This window comes from Octopus bimaculoides, chromosome 10 (genome assembly GCF_001194135.2).
Source record: "Octopus bimaculoides isolate UCB-OBI-ISO-001 chromosome 10, ASM119413v2, whole genome shotgun sequence".
NCBI lineage: Eukaryota > Metazoa > Mollusca > Cephalopoda > Octopoda > Octopodidae > Octopus > Octopus bimaculoides.
In genome coordinates, this window is record NC_068990.1 from 14,639,359 (window position 1) to 14,654,504 (window position 15,146).

Here is a 15,146-nt window from a genome sequence, read left to right on the forward strand (position 1 = left end):
ATCGCGGTTTCGATTCCCAGACCGGGCGCTGTGAGTGTTTATTGAGTGAAAACACCTAAAGCTCCACGAGGCTCCGGCAGGGGATGGTGGCGAACCCTGCTGTACTCTTTCACCACAACTTTCTCTCACTCTTTCTTCCTGTTTCTGTTGTACCTGTATTTCAAAGCGCCAGCCTTGTCACACTGTGTCACGCTGAATATCCCCGAGAACTGCGTTAAGGGTACACGTGTCTGTGGAGTACTCAGCCACTTGCACGCTAATTTCACGAGCAGGCTGTTCCGTTGATCGGATCAATTGGAACCCTCGACGTCGTAAGCGACGGAGTGCCAACATTAGCCAACTGATAAATCTCGCATGTGTAAAAATATTCAAAACATAACTAATAATTTTATGAGGGCGTCGAGAACGCTCACACCTTAATTTTGTTGCGCTGGCTGTATGGCTATTATTTGGTCGCTATTAAATTTAACTGTGTGTTGTCCAATAATAAACCAATTATGAAAATTGTTGAAATAACATTTTTTATTATATCGAAGTAAATTACAATATTTACGCAATGACATCACCGCTTGCCAGGAGCATTATATAGTGCGTTAGTACCGAACGTAACTATGATTAAATCGTTAACAATAGAGATTAGCTTCGAATGGGAGGCGGGCATAATGCTTGTTCTTCCTAGTTGAAGAATTCCTTTTAACACGGGGTTGAACTTCAGTCAAGGAAAACTTGTCGAAGTAAGGGCTTGTATCTTGTGCTATCGAAGTCTGCTGCTCTCTAATTTGCTCATACAACGACAAAAGCATGGAAACTTCACAGAATATTCAATAACGTAGGGTGATATTTCTACAAGCTGATTAATCGGTAACCGGTGCACGCCGCTTGACTTTAGTGTGGACTAAGTTCAGCTATCAAAGCTATGAGGTTTCCATTCTAGGCCTCGCTACAATTTTAAATTTGGAATTTTGAATCTGAGACAGGTTTCAGTACCGTGGCTTAATAACTGTTAATCACTACATTTTTTTTCTTTTACAATACAGAAACGCGGTAAGTTTAACATAGATAATCCTCCTCAAGGTTTAAAATTCGCGAATGGGAAATATAATCCGGTGCTCCTTTGGCATGCGATCTACAAGGGAGATTACTATAGGTTACTTTTTAAATTATTTTGTACATACTTAGCATTGTAAATGTATTTTTTTAAAATTCTTACTATTTTGATATTAAGAAAACCATATATTAATTAAAATAAGCGCGTAGATCACCCACCAAAGTAAATTTGTTCACGTAGATCACACGGAAATTAGCACTAACACAAAGTAAATCTAAAAAGTAACCTAAAGTAATCTCCCTTTTAATTGTAGCTCACTTGGCAAAGTGGCACGTTTCTTTTCTTAGGAAATTATGTGAATTTAGTGCTGGTTTCTTGTAAAAATGCAACTGCCTTTTGGTTTCTTGTAAAAAATGTAACTACCTTTTGGTTTCTTGTAAAAATGCAACTGCCTTCTGGTTTCTTGTAAAAATGCAATTGCCTTCATCTCGTTGCTGATCACATTATGACAATCTTTAACCAACATCTCACAGGTTTTTAGAAATTGAAAAGTAAATTAAAGAGTAACCTAAAGTAATCTCCCTTGTAGATCACATGCCAAAGGAGCACCTAAACCCTCATCTTCTAGGAGGCTCGATTAAGTTTTCCAGACTGATTTAAAGGAAGAAATATTGTCCTTGACGCCGGGAAATATATTTGTTCTCTTTTCTCATACCAACTGATGATAGCCCAGGGTTTCATCAAACGGGAGATTGAGCTGTTATCTCGTTAAATACAAGACAATCCACATTTTTGTGGAATCAGGATTTGGTCTTTTATCTTTCGCTTGTGTTAGTCTTTGAACTTCGGCCATGCTGGAGCACCATCACGAAGGTTTTAGTCGAATAAATTCTTTAAATCTGGTATTTATTCTGTCTCTTTAATCATCTATACCCTATCCATGAGGATTAGCAGCAATGTTAGAAATCAATATCGTTGTGGTTGACTGAGAATTAAGGGAATACTACGATTGATTGAAAAATAATAATTAAACATTTCTGTTTTATATCAAAGCTCCATAAAATGAAGTTTAATTGCGATGTGTAAACATTGAACAGATTATGCACAATCAGAAATTTTGCAGAAAAGTAAATGAAAAGCATTCGTTATACATCAATAAACAGAAAAAATCCTGAACATCTGGATATTTGAGCGGTAAAGCAAATATCAGACATAAAAAAAATAACAAAATAGAATAATATCGATTTTTATGTAGAGCACGTAGAAGACTTCCGATTTATAAGAGAGAATAAATGTAATTATATAATACTCAAGCCTCTCTTTATAGCATTAGTGACATACAAGTATGCACTTCCTACTGACTTTGCTGCTTGCTGAAAACATACCGATGCTCTACTGCTGTTGTAATCTAGATTTAAAATGGCAGAGGTTCTTCTATGGATTCGAATCATATGAATTTGGCGTGAACAATCTAAAAAAAAAAAAAAAACAACCAATCATCCAAAAGCTATACCTTGAACAGCATTTCGAATGTTCTTGAAATTCGCACCTTTTTCCCTAGTTAAGCAGTTTGTTGCCTACGTAATAGCAGAGAGATGTTAGCATTCAAGCAGGACAGATTTTCGCTCTCGCACAACAAACTAAGGGGAAAAACCATAACAATTCGCGACGGACTCGTGTCATTTGTCTTTCACCTTCCAGATAGCAAGTGGCCAAACAAATGCAGTTAAATCAATTCTTTCATACTATTCTAATAACCAGTGAGAAGTTGGTAATTTATGTATGCGTACATGCATAACGTTCTCTTAAAATCTTCAGATTTCTTGAGTATACCTTCAGATTTCTTGGATATTCTCCCCTATCAAAAAGTAAAGAAAAATTTCTAGGACTTAGTGATCAAATGAAGAATGCAACTGGCTGGTCAATTTTTTTGACAGCCAAATCATCGATGTGCAAAGACCATGTGGTGGTGGACACCAATAGGAGGTCGGAGAAGACGAAGAAGATCAAATGTAACGAATCTTTAGGGAGGATCTGAAGGCTCTCAACAGACAATGGGAAAACAGAAAAACTATATGCAACCAATCGAGAACACTGGAGGAGAAGTAACGCCTGATATGCAAACATAAGTGATTAATCGAGGACATTTTTTTCCATTATCCTTCGAAAGTTCAGCGACCACGTAGACGCTCCTCTATAAATGAAATGAAGCTCTTTTATAAACATCGTTAAGTTTGATAGAAGCTGTAACTATATACCTAAGTATAATAATCACCATCTAGTCATAGGCAACTATTAACTCTATAACTCTCGTCTTACGTTGGTAGAATATTTCACAAGAAAAAGTTGTTTAGCTTGTAGTAACGCCGTGCGCCTGCGTAGTCTCACGCATGCGTGGAATTAAACAAGCAAGCTTTCCCGCTTAATTCTATCTTTTTCTTGCTGGCCAGCAATAGAGCATGGACGTGTCAAGCAGTGTCTCTGACATTCCAGCCTGGAGACAGTCTCTTTACGTGTATAGCTGTCACTCTCCATCTATGTCAGGTGTACTCGAGCAGAGCTTTGATTAAACACAACCCAACAATGATCATTCTGGTGAGTGTGTGTGTGTGTGCTACTTGCGTTGTAGATATAAAAAGCATGGCAAATTCAGCTATTTCTCTGTAGACTGGAAAAAATAAACGCCGACAATCCTTAATCGATTCTTCGAACCGTACTCGATTTTCAAGAATTGTCTACAATAATCCTTCTCCATATTGCGGTTTATTATTTAAGCTTACGTCGATTCCTCCGTGATGTTGTTTTGCATTTATAATAAAATGAATATATACAAATTATAAAAAATATACAGTACAGTACTGTTTCTAGTTCGCGGATTTTACTTATTGCGGGGTGCGGTTTGGAATGTAACACCCGCGATCGTCGAGGGATTACTGAACATCATTTGTCCAATCCTGGCGAAATGAACAGCTTATCTGTTTATATATATGTAGCGAGCTGGATGTGATGTACCATGTCAGTTCGATATGATGTAGCCTACTACTGAATGTAGCGTATAGATGTAAAGCTTCAAGGTTCTCGCGTCGGAGTAACCAGTGAACATCGAAGAATTAACACCAAGAAGGAAGAAATGTTATTTACATATATTTATTGGTTTACCCGACAGGTTGTTAGAGACAGTAGCAATTCTAGTGATGGTGACGACACGGATGACTCGCTAGATAGTAGCTGATATGTAGAAAAAGGTTGTCTGTCAGTAGAGAGGGAAAGAGTAAGGTAGTCATGATGCTGACTAGAAAGGAAGAAAAGATAAAGGCAGCATCGCCTTTCTTACGGCCAAAAGCCTCTCTTCGCATGTCGAGCGAAAGGCAAAGGAAAGTGCTGCTCTTGGTTAAGGTTGACGCAAAAGCGAGTGTTGTTCCTTGGTCTGGCTGACACCTAAGAGCCGCTGTTGCTCCTTGATCATAGCTGACACGTCAGAGAGAGAGAGGTAGAAAATTCTCTCTGTTATATAGGCTATGGTCAGTAATGTAGGTCAAACATTAAACAAAGGACTCACCTTTCCTTGACCAGTACAGGTCCTAGGGGGTGGAGAGTTTCTTCATCAATCATCTAGTGTGGAGGATTTCCCGCTCGTTTTGACAAGCAACAATCCGGTGGATTTGGTTTCAAATTTCAAGCAGAGTCAAGCTTGGTTCGCTAGAGCACACACAGGCTCACCCCCATCCGCACACCTCATTTCACCCAGATCACCATTATTATCTCCCCTTCACTCAGCCTCTTTCTTCCCGTCATTTTATCCTATTAAACCATTTATCCCAATACATTTTTTCCTCTAATCCCTTTCTGTTGAAGAGTGTAGGCTCGAAATGTCGAAGACTTTTCCATTCTTCCTGAGAGTCAAATTAGTACACCCGCTTGTTATTCCCTCACCTGTCTTTGTCTTGTTTTTTCTGTACATTTCAACTATATGTATTTCTTTACTACTCTGGGCACAAGGCCTGAAATTTTTGTGGTGGGGGCCAGTCAATTAAATCGATCCCAGTACGCAACTGGTACTTAATTTTTTGACCCTGAAAGGATGAAAAGCAAGGTAAACCTTGACAGAATTTGAACTCCGAGCATAAAGACAGACGAAATACTAAGAATTTCACCCAGCGCGCTAACGTTTTGCCAGCTCGCTGCCTTGAACTCTATGTATTTCACAAATGCATGTGTATATATGTGCAGGGGCGGTTAGTGTGGTTGAATGGTTAAAAAATTTGTTTCACAACCATGACATAATAGGTTCAATTCCACTGTGTGACACCTTGGGCAAATATAATTTTCTATTGCCTTGGGTCTATCTATAGCTTGCAAATGAAATTGGAAACAGAAACCTGTAAGCCCTATTGTACCTGTAATTCGAAATACACAGCCTTGTACACACTGGTTCTACCTGAGAATTACGTTAAGGGTACATGGGTGTCTATGGAATGCTCAACCACTTACACGTTAATTCAGAAGCAGTTAACTCAGTCTGTCGTAAAACTCAGTTCTTTCATGGAACGATGGAGATCCACCACACCTGTTTGGTATCTCATACTGAGAAAGGCTAAAGAGCTAGAAACATGTCTATATCAGTTTGGAGAAGAGAAAGTGGAGGAAATAAAAATTTAAAAAAAACACTGTTCATCAATTTTCAAAATAAATACACAAACAAAAGTAAAATTATTATCCTTTTTATTAAAATAGCTATTGAAAATTCACCAAAGTGAATGTGCAGGGTAGAAAAAAAAATAAATAACAAAAATCAATAAATTAATGGTGACATATTTATCACAATTTGACAGGATTATGAAGATAAATGGAAAATGCTGCTAGTTTTGTTCATAATTTAACAGCATTCAAGATTATAACTGTATACTCTGATTAGAAAGTTATCGATAACAACACTGTATAATATAGCAAAGATTTACTTGGGTATTAATAACAGATTTATGTTGGTTCTACATCTAATAATAATTATTCTTTCTACCATTGGCACAAGACCTGAAATTTGGGAGAATGGGCTTGCTGATTACATTGACCCAGTGCCAAACCGATGCTTATTTCATCAACCACAAAAGGCAATGTCAACCTTGACAAAATTTGAGCTCGAAATGTAAAGCTGAGAGAAATACTGGTAAGCATTTTGTGTGGCACAGTAACAATTCTATGAGTTTGTTGCCAATCTTATTCCTTTCTATAGGCACAAGGCCTGTAATTCAGAGAAAGGGGGCTAGTCAGTTACATCGTCCCCCCACCCCAGTGCTCATCTGGTGCTTATTTCATCAACCCTGGAAAGATGAAAGGAAAAGTTGACCATGGCAGCATCATCAAGCCAGAATAATGCAGCTAAGTATTTTGGCTGAAGAGTTCCAAGCAACTTGAAGAGGGAAGAAAACAATAGTTAAATTCACAATTTGAGAAATTAAAGTTAAAGGGAAATGAAAACAAAAAATGTTTAGAATTTGGCCCTGATCAAGAAAACAGAATTGATACATATTTAAGTAAACAGAACTTCACCTAATTAACCTAAAGCTGTAAATAAAGACGTCCAATTCAAAGACTATTCTAAGTACACTTTTGGTATAAGCTTTAAACTGTAAGGTAAAAATATAGTTAAGACACTAATTGTTTGAAATTCTGTATATAAAAGGTATATATTAGCAAGCCCTATATAAGATACAAAATGTGTGATATATTGTGCATTTCCCAAGGCCACTAGTGACAGAAGTAAAATAGAAGTACACACAGCCAAGAATCAAAACTAAGATGTAAACTCTGGCTCACTAACAGCCAACATCCTATCTCTAGTACAGTATTACAACTAGATGTTGGCTTACATTGTGTAACAATTTTTTTGTTTTTGTCTTTGGTCAGTGTTATTTTGTACTTGTTTCTATCTAGAACTCAAAGGAAATTACTATTTCCTTCAACCTTTGCTTTCCTGACTTGGACGTCAATGTTTTGAAACTGACCTATTTTCCATTACATTTCAAACAGATTCAACACTGAGTTGCTGAGGCAGAAATAACGTTATAGCAAATGTTCTGCTCAATACCACAGATCTGCTTGACCACAACCAGTTGAGCATGTCCCTTAGTGGTTGACAATATGTGTATCCCTGATCAGGAGTAGTGGGGGACATCATAGCTGTGTACTGAGAAGGATTCTTTGGGGTTTGAATAAATGTAACAAAAGCAAGGTTTAAAGAAAATATAAACCCTTTTCATACTTTCTAAGGGTAAGCAAATAGAAAATAACAGCTGCTACCTAAAGGCTAACAACATAGCCTGTTTGCATCAACATGGTTTGCTAGAAATAGCAGGCAAATTTCCTTAAAATTACACACAACCACCTTCAAAAAAAATAAAATAAAACTACATTATGTAATGTAGTTCTTGATATAGATACGCTATGTCTAAAAATGAAATAAGATGGTCAAGGCAGATCTCAAGGACTATTTACCAGGTTTGAACAGAAGCCAAACAACCTAAGTTTTATGCGTGTGTAAACAAAAGCCTTCTGTCAAGATTATTTTAACCCTCTTAATACCAATTAGCCTAAAACCACCTGTTCTACAACACGAACTTCTAGATTAAGAGTGATCTAAAAACCTTCCATCATAATGACAAGATGGTTCTAAACGCTTTTAATGACTAAGGTCTTTTACAAGATTCTTCACTGTTTTCAAAATTCATTGAAACAAAGCAGTTAAATATGGCAACAGAAAGGTTAATTCAAGCATTCTGGTATGAGGGAAAATAACTCCAAATCTGATCCTTACTATATCCCTATGAACAACCTTCTGTGAGAATTAAACTATCATATAGAAGAAACTGAAGCTGAACACAACTGGATGGCTTTTAAGATTAGTTCTTTTCAAGTGATAAAGAAATGAAATAACAATGTCAGTGGGGAATACTAGTAACTATTTTGGGAGGGTCATTTATAATGTAGTGATGGAAAATAAAATAAAAAAATAGTATTGATAGTTATGCTAAGGAAAATAATAAAAATTAGTACAAAACAGAAGTTGGGGGAAGATATTGAAGAATGTCTAGATATTACACTGTCAAAATTATTTTAATACAAAAAGTGTGAAATTCTAACAATTCAATCAAGTCCCATGAAATAAAGAATTTTTGAAGAAAAACAACAAAAATCATCACTTTCTTTAGTGACAGTTTTTTTTTTTCTTTCATGTGCAAAAGAAAATCACAACCAATGTGTTTGGAAAGGAAATAACAGTCATATATATATACATATATATATACATTTACATCTATTTCATAAATGGTACAAAAATTTAACATGATCCTATTGTAGCCAGTAATAAACAAAAAATGAACAAAACTTATATAACAAAGACTTATTTACAAATGGTACCTAAAGAAAGCACCACAAAATAACATGTTGAAGAAGGTAATGGTTTCAAATTTCAGTAATTGTTTCACTAATTTTAGGGGCAAAGGTTAAGTCGATTACATCAATCCAACCCCAGTACTCAACTGGTATTTTATCAACCCTTAAAAGGATGAAAAGCATAGTCAGCCTCAGTAAAATTTTAATAGAGAACAAAGAGCCAGATGAAAGGTCACTAGGCATTTTGTCCGAGATGCTAACAATTCTGCTTGTTCACTACCTTAAAAAAAAAGTTTACAAGAATTTAATACCTGAACCTTGTTCAACAAGCCTCCTCCATCACTACTAATCCAAGACCAGAATAACAGAATTATACATATTTTTATAAAATTTAATTTTTTTTTTTTAAATAATTTTATTTATTTTTGAGACTTCAGCTCTTCTCACAGATTGAAAATATCTTAACTAGATTAACTTTGGATTTCCTCTACTTCAAAATCCAAACAACCTACTAGTCAAGTAAATTTCCTATTTACTTTTACCATTTCTCAAACAAAGTATGTATAAATGTTGCATTGCAAATGGTTAAAAAAAAAGATAGTGCCATCATTAATTAAACTAGCAAACTACTGCTTGTACTGACTGATGTTCAACCATTCATTAACATAAAGAAGCATCAATGGTTTGAGAAGATCGTTAATCATTGCCTTAATGAAGGCATAAAAAATGCATTTAATATTACTGTGAAAAAGACAACACTATCTTTCAAAAAAAAAAAAAAAGTTAGACTTTCAAAACCAATATTTTCTGAGTGTGTGTGCATGCATATACATGTGCGTGTGTGTGACAAGACAAAGAAAGAAGACACCAACATTTCAATAAAGTTGTATATAAAGGGGAGACTTGAGGTTTGCAGAAGTGAGAAGTTAACTCCTATGGCAATTTTCTTTTGTTTTTTTTTATTATTTGAATTACATTGATAATTACATTAGGCTAAACCTACTTAATCTGCTTGAAAACAAATGGGAGTTAATGATTGTCCATACACAATACATATTGAAAACATCGACATTTCAAAGAGTACCCACTGACAAATGAATACAATAACCAATCACTTTTCGAGCACCATAAAACTTTTATACAATAACAATGATTAAAGAACACAAACACTGATAAATAGACTATGAAACTGGAAGATGACTAGAAAAAAAAACAAGCTAATCTGCAACAAGTAGGTTCCCAACATTGTACTTAAGTTTGCAAAACCAAATAAATAAGCATGTTCTAATAGAGTAACCTGCAACTACATCATTAGTCTCGTAAGTATAATGACATTTAAGCATTAACACAATGTTAGATGCTGCTTAACTGCTGAGGTAGCTGCAACATGGTATCATTTAGTGAAAGTTTAATTTACTCACTACTGAAAAATTCAGTTAAGGCATTTCACTTCTAAGATAACAGCAACTGAAATAGGTTTCACAAATTCACAAGAAGCTAACTTTAAAATTTCTGGTGAATGAACTGAATTACAGTCTAAAATAGCACTCATAAAACCATCTTCCTGTAAAAGGACACAGCTTCAAACATTTCAAATCAATCAAACCCACTTCCTTCAATTTTTTTTTTTAAAAGAAAAGTTCCAATTAATTTCAGACACAAGCATCTATATAAAGAGAGGTTATTAAAGAAACTTGATAACTATACTGTTTTAGTGGATTAAAAAAAAAATGTCAAACTTGGGAATCAGACAAGGATGTTATACCAACAAAACAATTTGGTGCGGGGAGATGGAATTACTTTCAAAATGTCACTTATGCAATACCATAACTTGCTTCTGGAGAAATAAGAGATGGGAACATGAATTTTTGCTTATTTTTAAACTTTTTTTTTTTAAGAATCTTGACTGATAAACTTTTTGTCAAAAACAAAGATATTTTCATTTGATTTTTAAATTAAATTACTTTGCTTCACATTCAGAAGAGACAAGAGACTAAATATGAACAAAAACATTTATGATAAATAAAAATTCTAAAAGTAGAAAATAAATCTTTAATTTTATCTACAAAATATCATTTTAAAGCTAAAATTTTCATAAACTGTGATTAGTAAAAACAAACAAAAAGAAAGTTTTGGAAATAAATATATAAGCCTATAAAATATTAGAAATAATATTTCTTTCCCAGGCACATGGCCTAAAACTTTGAGGGAGAGAGCCAGTTGATTACATCAACCCCAGTGCTCAACTGATACTTATTTCATCAATCCCAAAAGGAAGACAAGCCAAGTCAACCTTGGCAGCATTTGAAATCAGAGCCGAAAGAATGCCACTAAGAGCTTTGTCTGACATGCTGACGATTCTGCCAGCTCGCTACCTTTAATCTGAGAAATAATGATGAAATTAAATATTTTGGAATGTATTTTTTATCTCAATTCAGAAAAGCATTTGCAAAAACAGAGAAACAAAAGTAGTTCATTTTCTACTCACAAAACAGTACATTTTGTGCAGTTACATATTCCCAGGTAAGAGAAATGTCATATAATCACCAAAGACACTAAGACAAAATCAGGAAAGTCAGATCACAGAAGGAACATTGAATAAACTTTAGAGAAACTGCTAGCCTTGAAAATAAGAATAACTCGAGGAAATATTGAAAGAAATAGTAAGAAAAAATCAACAAAAGCTACAAGTATTTACTTCAGTGTCTTAAATAGTTATCTTAAAACTTATTGAATGCAAAATAATAAATAAATAAAAATTAAGGGGAAAATGTCAGAGTTATTCTTGTTTTTGTGTAACACTTGAGAAAATAATTTCTAAATGTATGTAAAAGCATTTTATTTTCCTCAACCAACTGTGGTTTTTGTAGGAAAATAGTATTACTCCAGTATTAATCCAAGTGCTTATTTTCACTTTGACCTGATTTAACATAGAAATTTAACATGGTCCAGTATACCACAGGAACATAGCAATACTTGATCTTTTTATTTCTTCTTCTTCTTCTTCTTACACCAATGAATTGACTTGCCTGGTCTTTGTAATTATGTACGGAGAAGGATTATCTCCATTATAAGGGAAAACATGATCCTGAGGTCGCTGAAAATAAGAAAAAAAATTAAATAGATGTGTGTGTGTGTGTGAGTACATAGATGCATAAAATGTGTGGATTTTAAAACTGATAACCCTACTTAATCTTTATAGTGGTTGCCTACCTTCCCTCCCTTTTCCTATTTCCCCCTAATTCATGTAAACCCTTACCAATCCACACTCCTAGTTTCTCTGTCCCAACCCACTTCTACTCACCCTTATACTTTGAGGTGGGAGCCACTTGGATACAGCAAAAACTTGCTTTGCTCCACTCACTTCTTTCATACCTTGACTTATCTCCTAACAAAAAGCCACCTACCTTCTCAGATTTCATAGCCTTGCAAACCACATGGCAACCTCACTCATGCCAGTGGCATGAAAAAAAAAAGCATACAGAACACCCTGTAAACTGGTTGACATTAGGGAAGGCATCCAGCTGTAGAAACCATGCCAAAGCGGACTTTGGAGTACTTGGACATAATGGATCCTGTCAAACTGTCCAACCCACACCAGCTTGGAACATGGATGCTAAATGATGATGATTCTAGTTTTGTGACTTTCTATGAAGATGGTCTAACAAAAGTTTTAATTTAATTTTAAAATTTTTAATTAAATTCAAAAATCTTCAATTATATAACTGATTGTGCAAATGGCACATAAAAGCACCTATTACACTCTCAGAGTGGTTGACATTAGGAAGGGCATCCAACTGTAGAAAACCATGCGGATCTTTTTTAAAACGGGGGCCACATTTTTCATTAACGAAACACTTTGAAACTTGGATCACTGGTAGAATGTGTCATATAAAACATCTTTTTCTCTTAGTCTTCTTAAAAAAAAAAGAAATCCATAAACTATTCCATGTTAAAGTTGTCGTATTTCTGTAATTTCAACCAATCACTGACGTCCATTCAGCCGATATACATTAAGTGCCGACTACATAAACAAACGATTCTGAAACAATTAACCCTAACCCTAGGGTTAGGGTTGAAGCAAATTTAAAATGAAAAAAGCAAATAAAACGAAGAATCGTTTGTTTATGTAGTCGGCACTTAATGTATATCGGCTGAATGGACGTCAGTGATTGGTTGAAATTATCGAAATAAGACAATTTTTTACATGAAATAAATTCGAATACAAAAATATTTTTCTGTTCTATAACACAAAATAGATAAGTATACGAAGTTTGAAAGTCTTTCGGTACCAAAAGCACTACGTAAAACATTAATGAAAAATGTGGCCCCCGTTTTAAAAAAGATCCAACCATGCCAAATCAGACTGGAGTGATGCAGCCTTCCAACTTACCAGCCCTGGTCAAACCGTCCAACCCATGCCAGCGTAGATAACAGACGTTAAATGATGGTGATGATGAAAGGCAGCAAGGTACCAGACTGAATGATGGCAACACTTTCCACTATTCACCGAGTTCAAGGTATACAAGAATTGCTAAATACTAGGATCAGCATACTACCAACACATCCTCTAGAAATTTGATATTTTGTCAAAAGAAATTGAATTTGTCCATAAGAATATGTGATGAAATTTAAGTCTTACTTTCCGTAAAATTGGTTTTAAAGGGGTGCTGCAATTCGGTCGCTGTTTCTCAACAGAGTCACAGTCTTGTTCAAGATGTTTGTTCCATTTCAGATGACGAGGTGTTCTGGGAGCTATCAAAATAATACAAAAAAAGGGATAAAATAAATTGTATATTCAACAAAATACCGACAACTGAAAACAAGAATTTCAGCAAAAAGTGGTTTTATCAACGTTCAGACACTTAGGAATTTAAATCTTAAAACACAAATTCTTTTCTCATAAAGTCAACCTAATTTCCAGTTCAAAACAATCTAATTACATTATATGTTTCTAAAAATGTCAGAACTTTACGTTTTTCTAATTCATCCATCTAGATTATGCTGGAGCAAATGTTTAGGCAACTGCATAGCTAGCTTTCATCTAAGCACATAATCACGAACCAAAAGAATTCATTTCGTAAGTTATTCAAACTTAGGCAGAGTTATGTACCTTGCTTGAGGTTACAATACCGTAACTAAAACAATGTTAGCACACTTGACCTCGCAGTCAGAGCTTTAATCCCACGGCCACTCAATCATCAAGAACACTAAAGTTTGCTTCTAAACTAGGCAACTAAGTACAAAAGTTACAAATTAAAAATAGATGCCTCAATATTTCCCACACTTGACATAACTTTCATCCGTCCAAGATTGAAAATTTAAATACCTTCATATTTCTGTTATAAATTTGTACTAGTGTATCAATATTTCTTTTAATCTTGTATTTGTTTCATTCATCTGATTGTGACCATGCTGGAGCATCAACTTAAAGGGTCTTAGTCGAACAAATGAACCCCAGGACTTATTCTTTGTAAGCCTAGTACTTATTCTATCAGTACCTTTTGCTGAACAGCCAAGTTATGGGGACATAAACACACCAACACTGGTTGTGAAGCAGTGATAGGTGGGACACACACACACACACACACAACAGGCTTTTTTCAGATTCTGTCTATCAAATCCACTCACAAGGCTTTGGTTGGCCTGAGGATACAGCAGAAGACATTTGCCCAAGGCGCCACGCAGTGGGACTGAACCCAGAACCATGTGGTTGGGAAGCAAGCTTCTTACCACGCAGTCATGCTTGTGCCTGTATACTGATGTTTTGTTTCTTTTGCTTGTTTTTTTCTTTTCCTCACTTGAAATATGGAATTCAAATATTCTCATGCTTTGAAAGACACACTATTCAAATCAGTGGCATTAATCACATATTGATGATTTAAGAAGATTAATTTCATCACAAATTATAGGAAATAATAATTGATACATTCTAAGATCGATCCATTGACTGATTTATTCCTATTTTATTGTTTTTCTCAATATATTCTAAATAATGGAAGGAGATGCGTAACAAATTAATATATAACATTGCAGATCTGGATAGTATCCACATCAAACTCCCATTGTGACATGACCCAGTAAAGAAACATGCATACAGTATATAATTTATATTCACTGGCCTTGGTGCAGATTTGGTTATAATTATATAAATATAGATATATATATATAAAAGGATAACATTTGTTTTTATAAGTGTCAAAATGTGTATTGAAGAATACAAATTAAACGATATTTTTTACGAATGTAGAATTGCCATTAGAATAGCAGAAATACTGAGTAAATTACCCTTACAAAGTGGAAAAAATTTGTCAATAACCAGCCGGCCAGCCAGTTAACAGATTTTTCGAAAAAATATCATTTAATTTATATGTGCAAGAGAGACGATTGCGCTGGTATGGACATGTGGTGAGAATGGATGAGGATAGCTGCCTGAAAAAGTGCCACATCCTAACAGTTGAGGGAACCCGTGGAAGAGGTAGGCCCAGGAAGACTTGGGCTGAGGTGGTGAGGCAAGACCTTCGTACATTGGGCCTCACCGAGGCGATGACTACTGACTGAGACCTTTGGAAATGTGCTGTGCGTGAGAAGACCCGGCAAGCCAAGTAAGATTGTTGCCAGTGCCCCTGGACTGGCTCTTGTGCGGGTGGCACATAAGATGCACCATTTTGAGCGTGGCCGTTGCCAGTACCGCCTGGCTGGCCTTCGT

The 15,146-nt window shown here is 35.3% G+C and overlaps 1 protein-coding gene across 1 annotated transcript in view; it reads right to left on the reverse strand.

Moving 5' to 3' along the window:
* Positions 1-5,777: 5,777 nt before the first annotated feature.
* Positions 5,778-15,146, reverse strand: part of LOC106875010 (uncharacterized) — a 26,967-nt gene continuing 17,598 nt past the window's right edge. Inside the window, exons 6-7 of the mRNA XM_014922953.2 lie at positions 13,080-13,192; positions 5,778-11,534 (exon numbers count right to left, since the gene is read on the reverse strand). Coding sequence (XP_014778439.1) covers positions 11,445-11,534; positions 13,080-13,192 — 203 coding nt within the window. The 3' untranslated portion in view covers positions 5,778-11,444. The remainder of the gene's footprint in view (positions 11,535-13,079; positions 13,193-15,146) is intronic.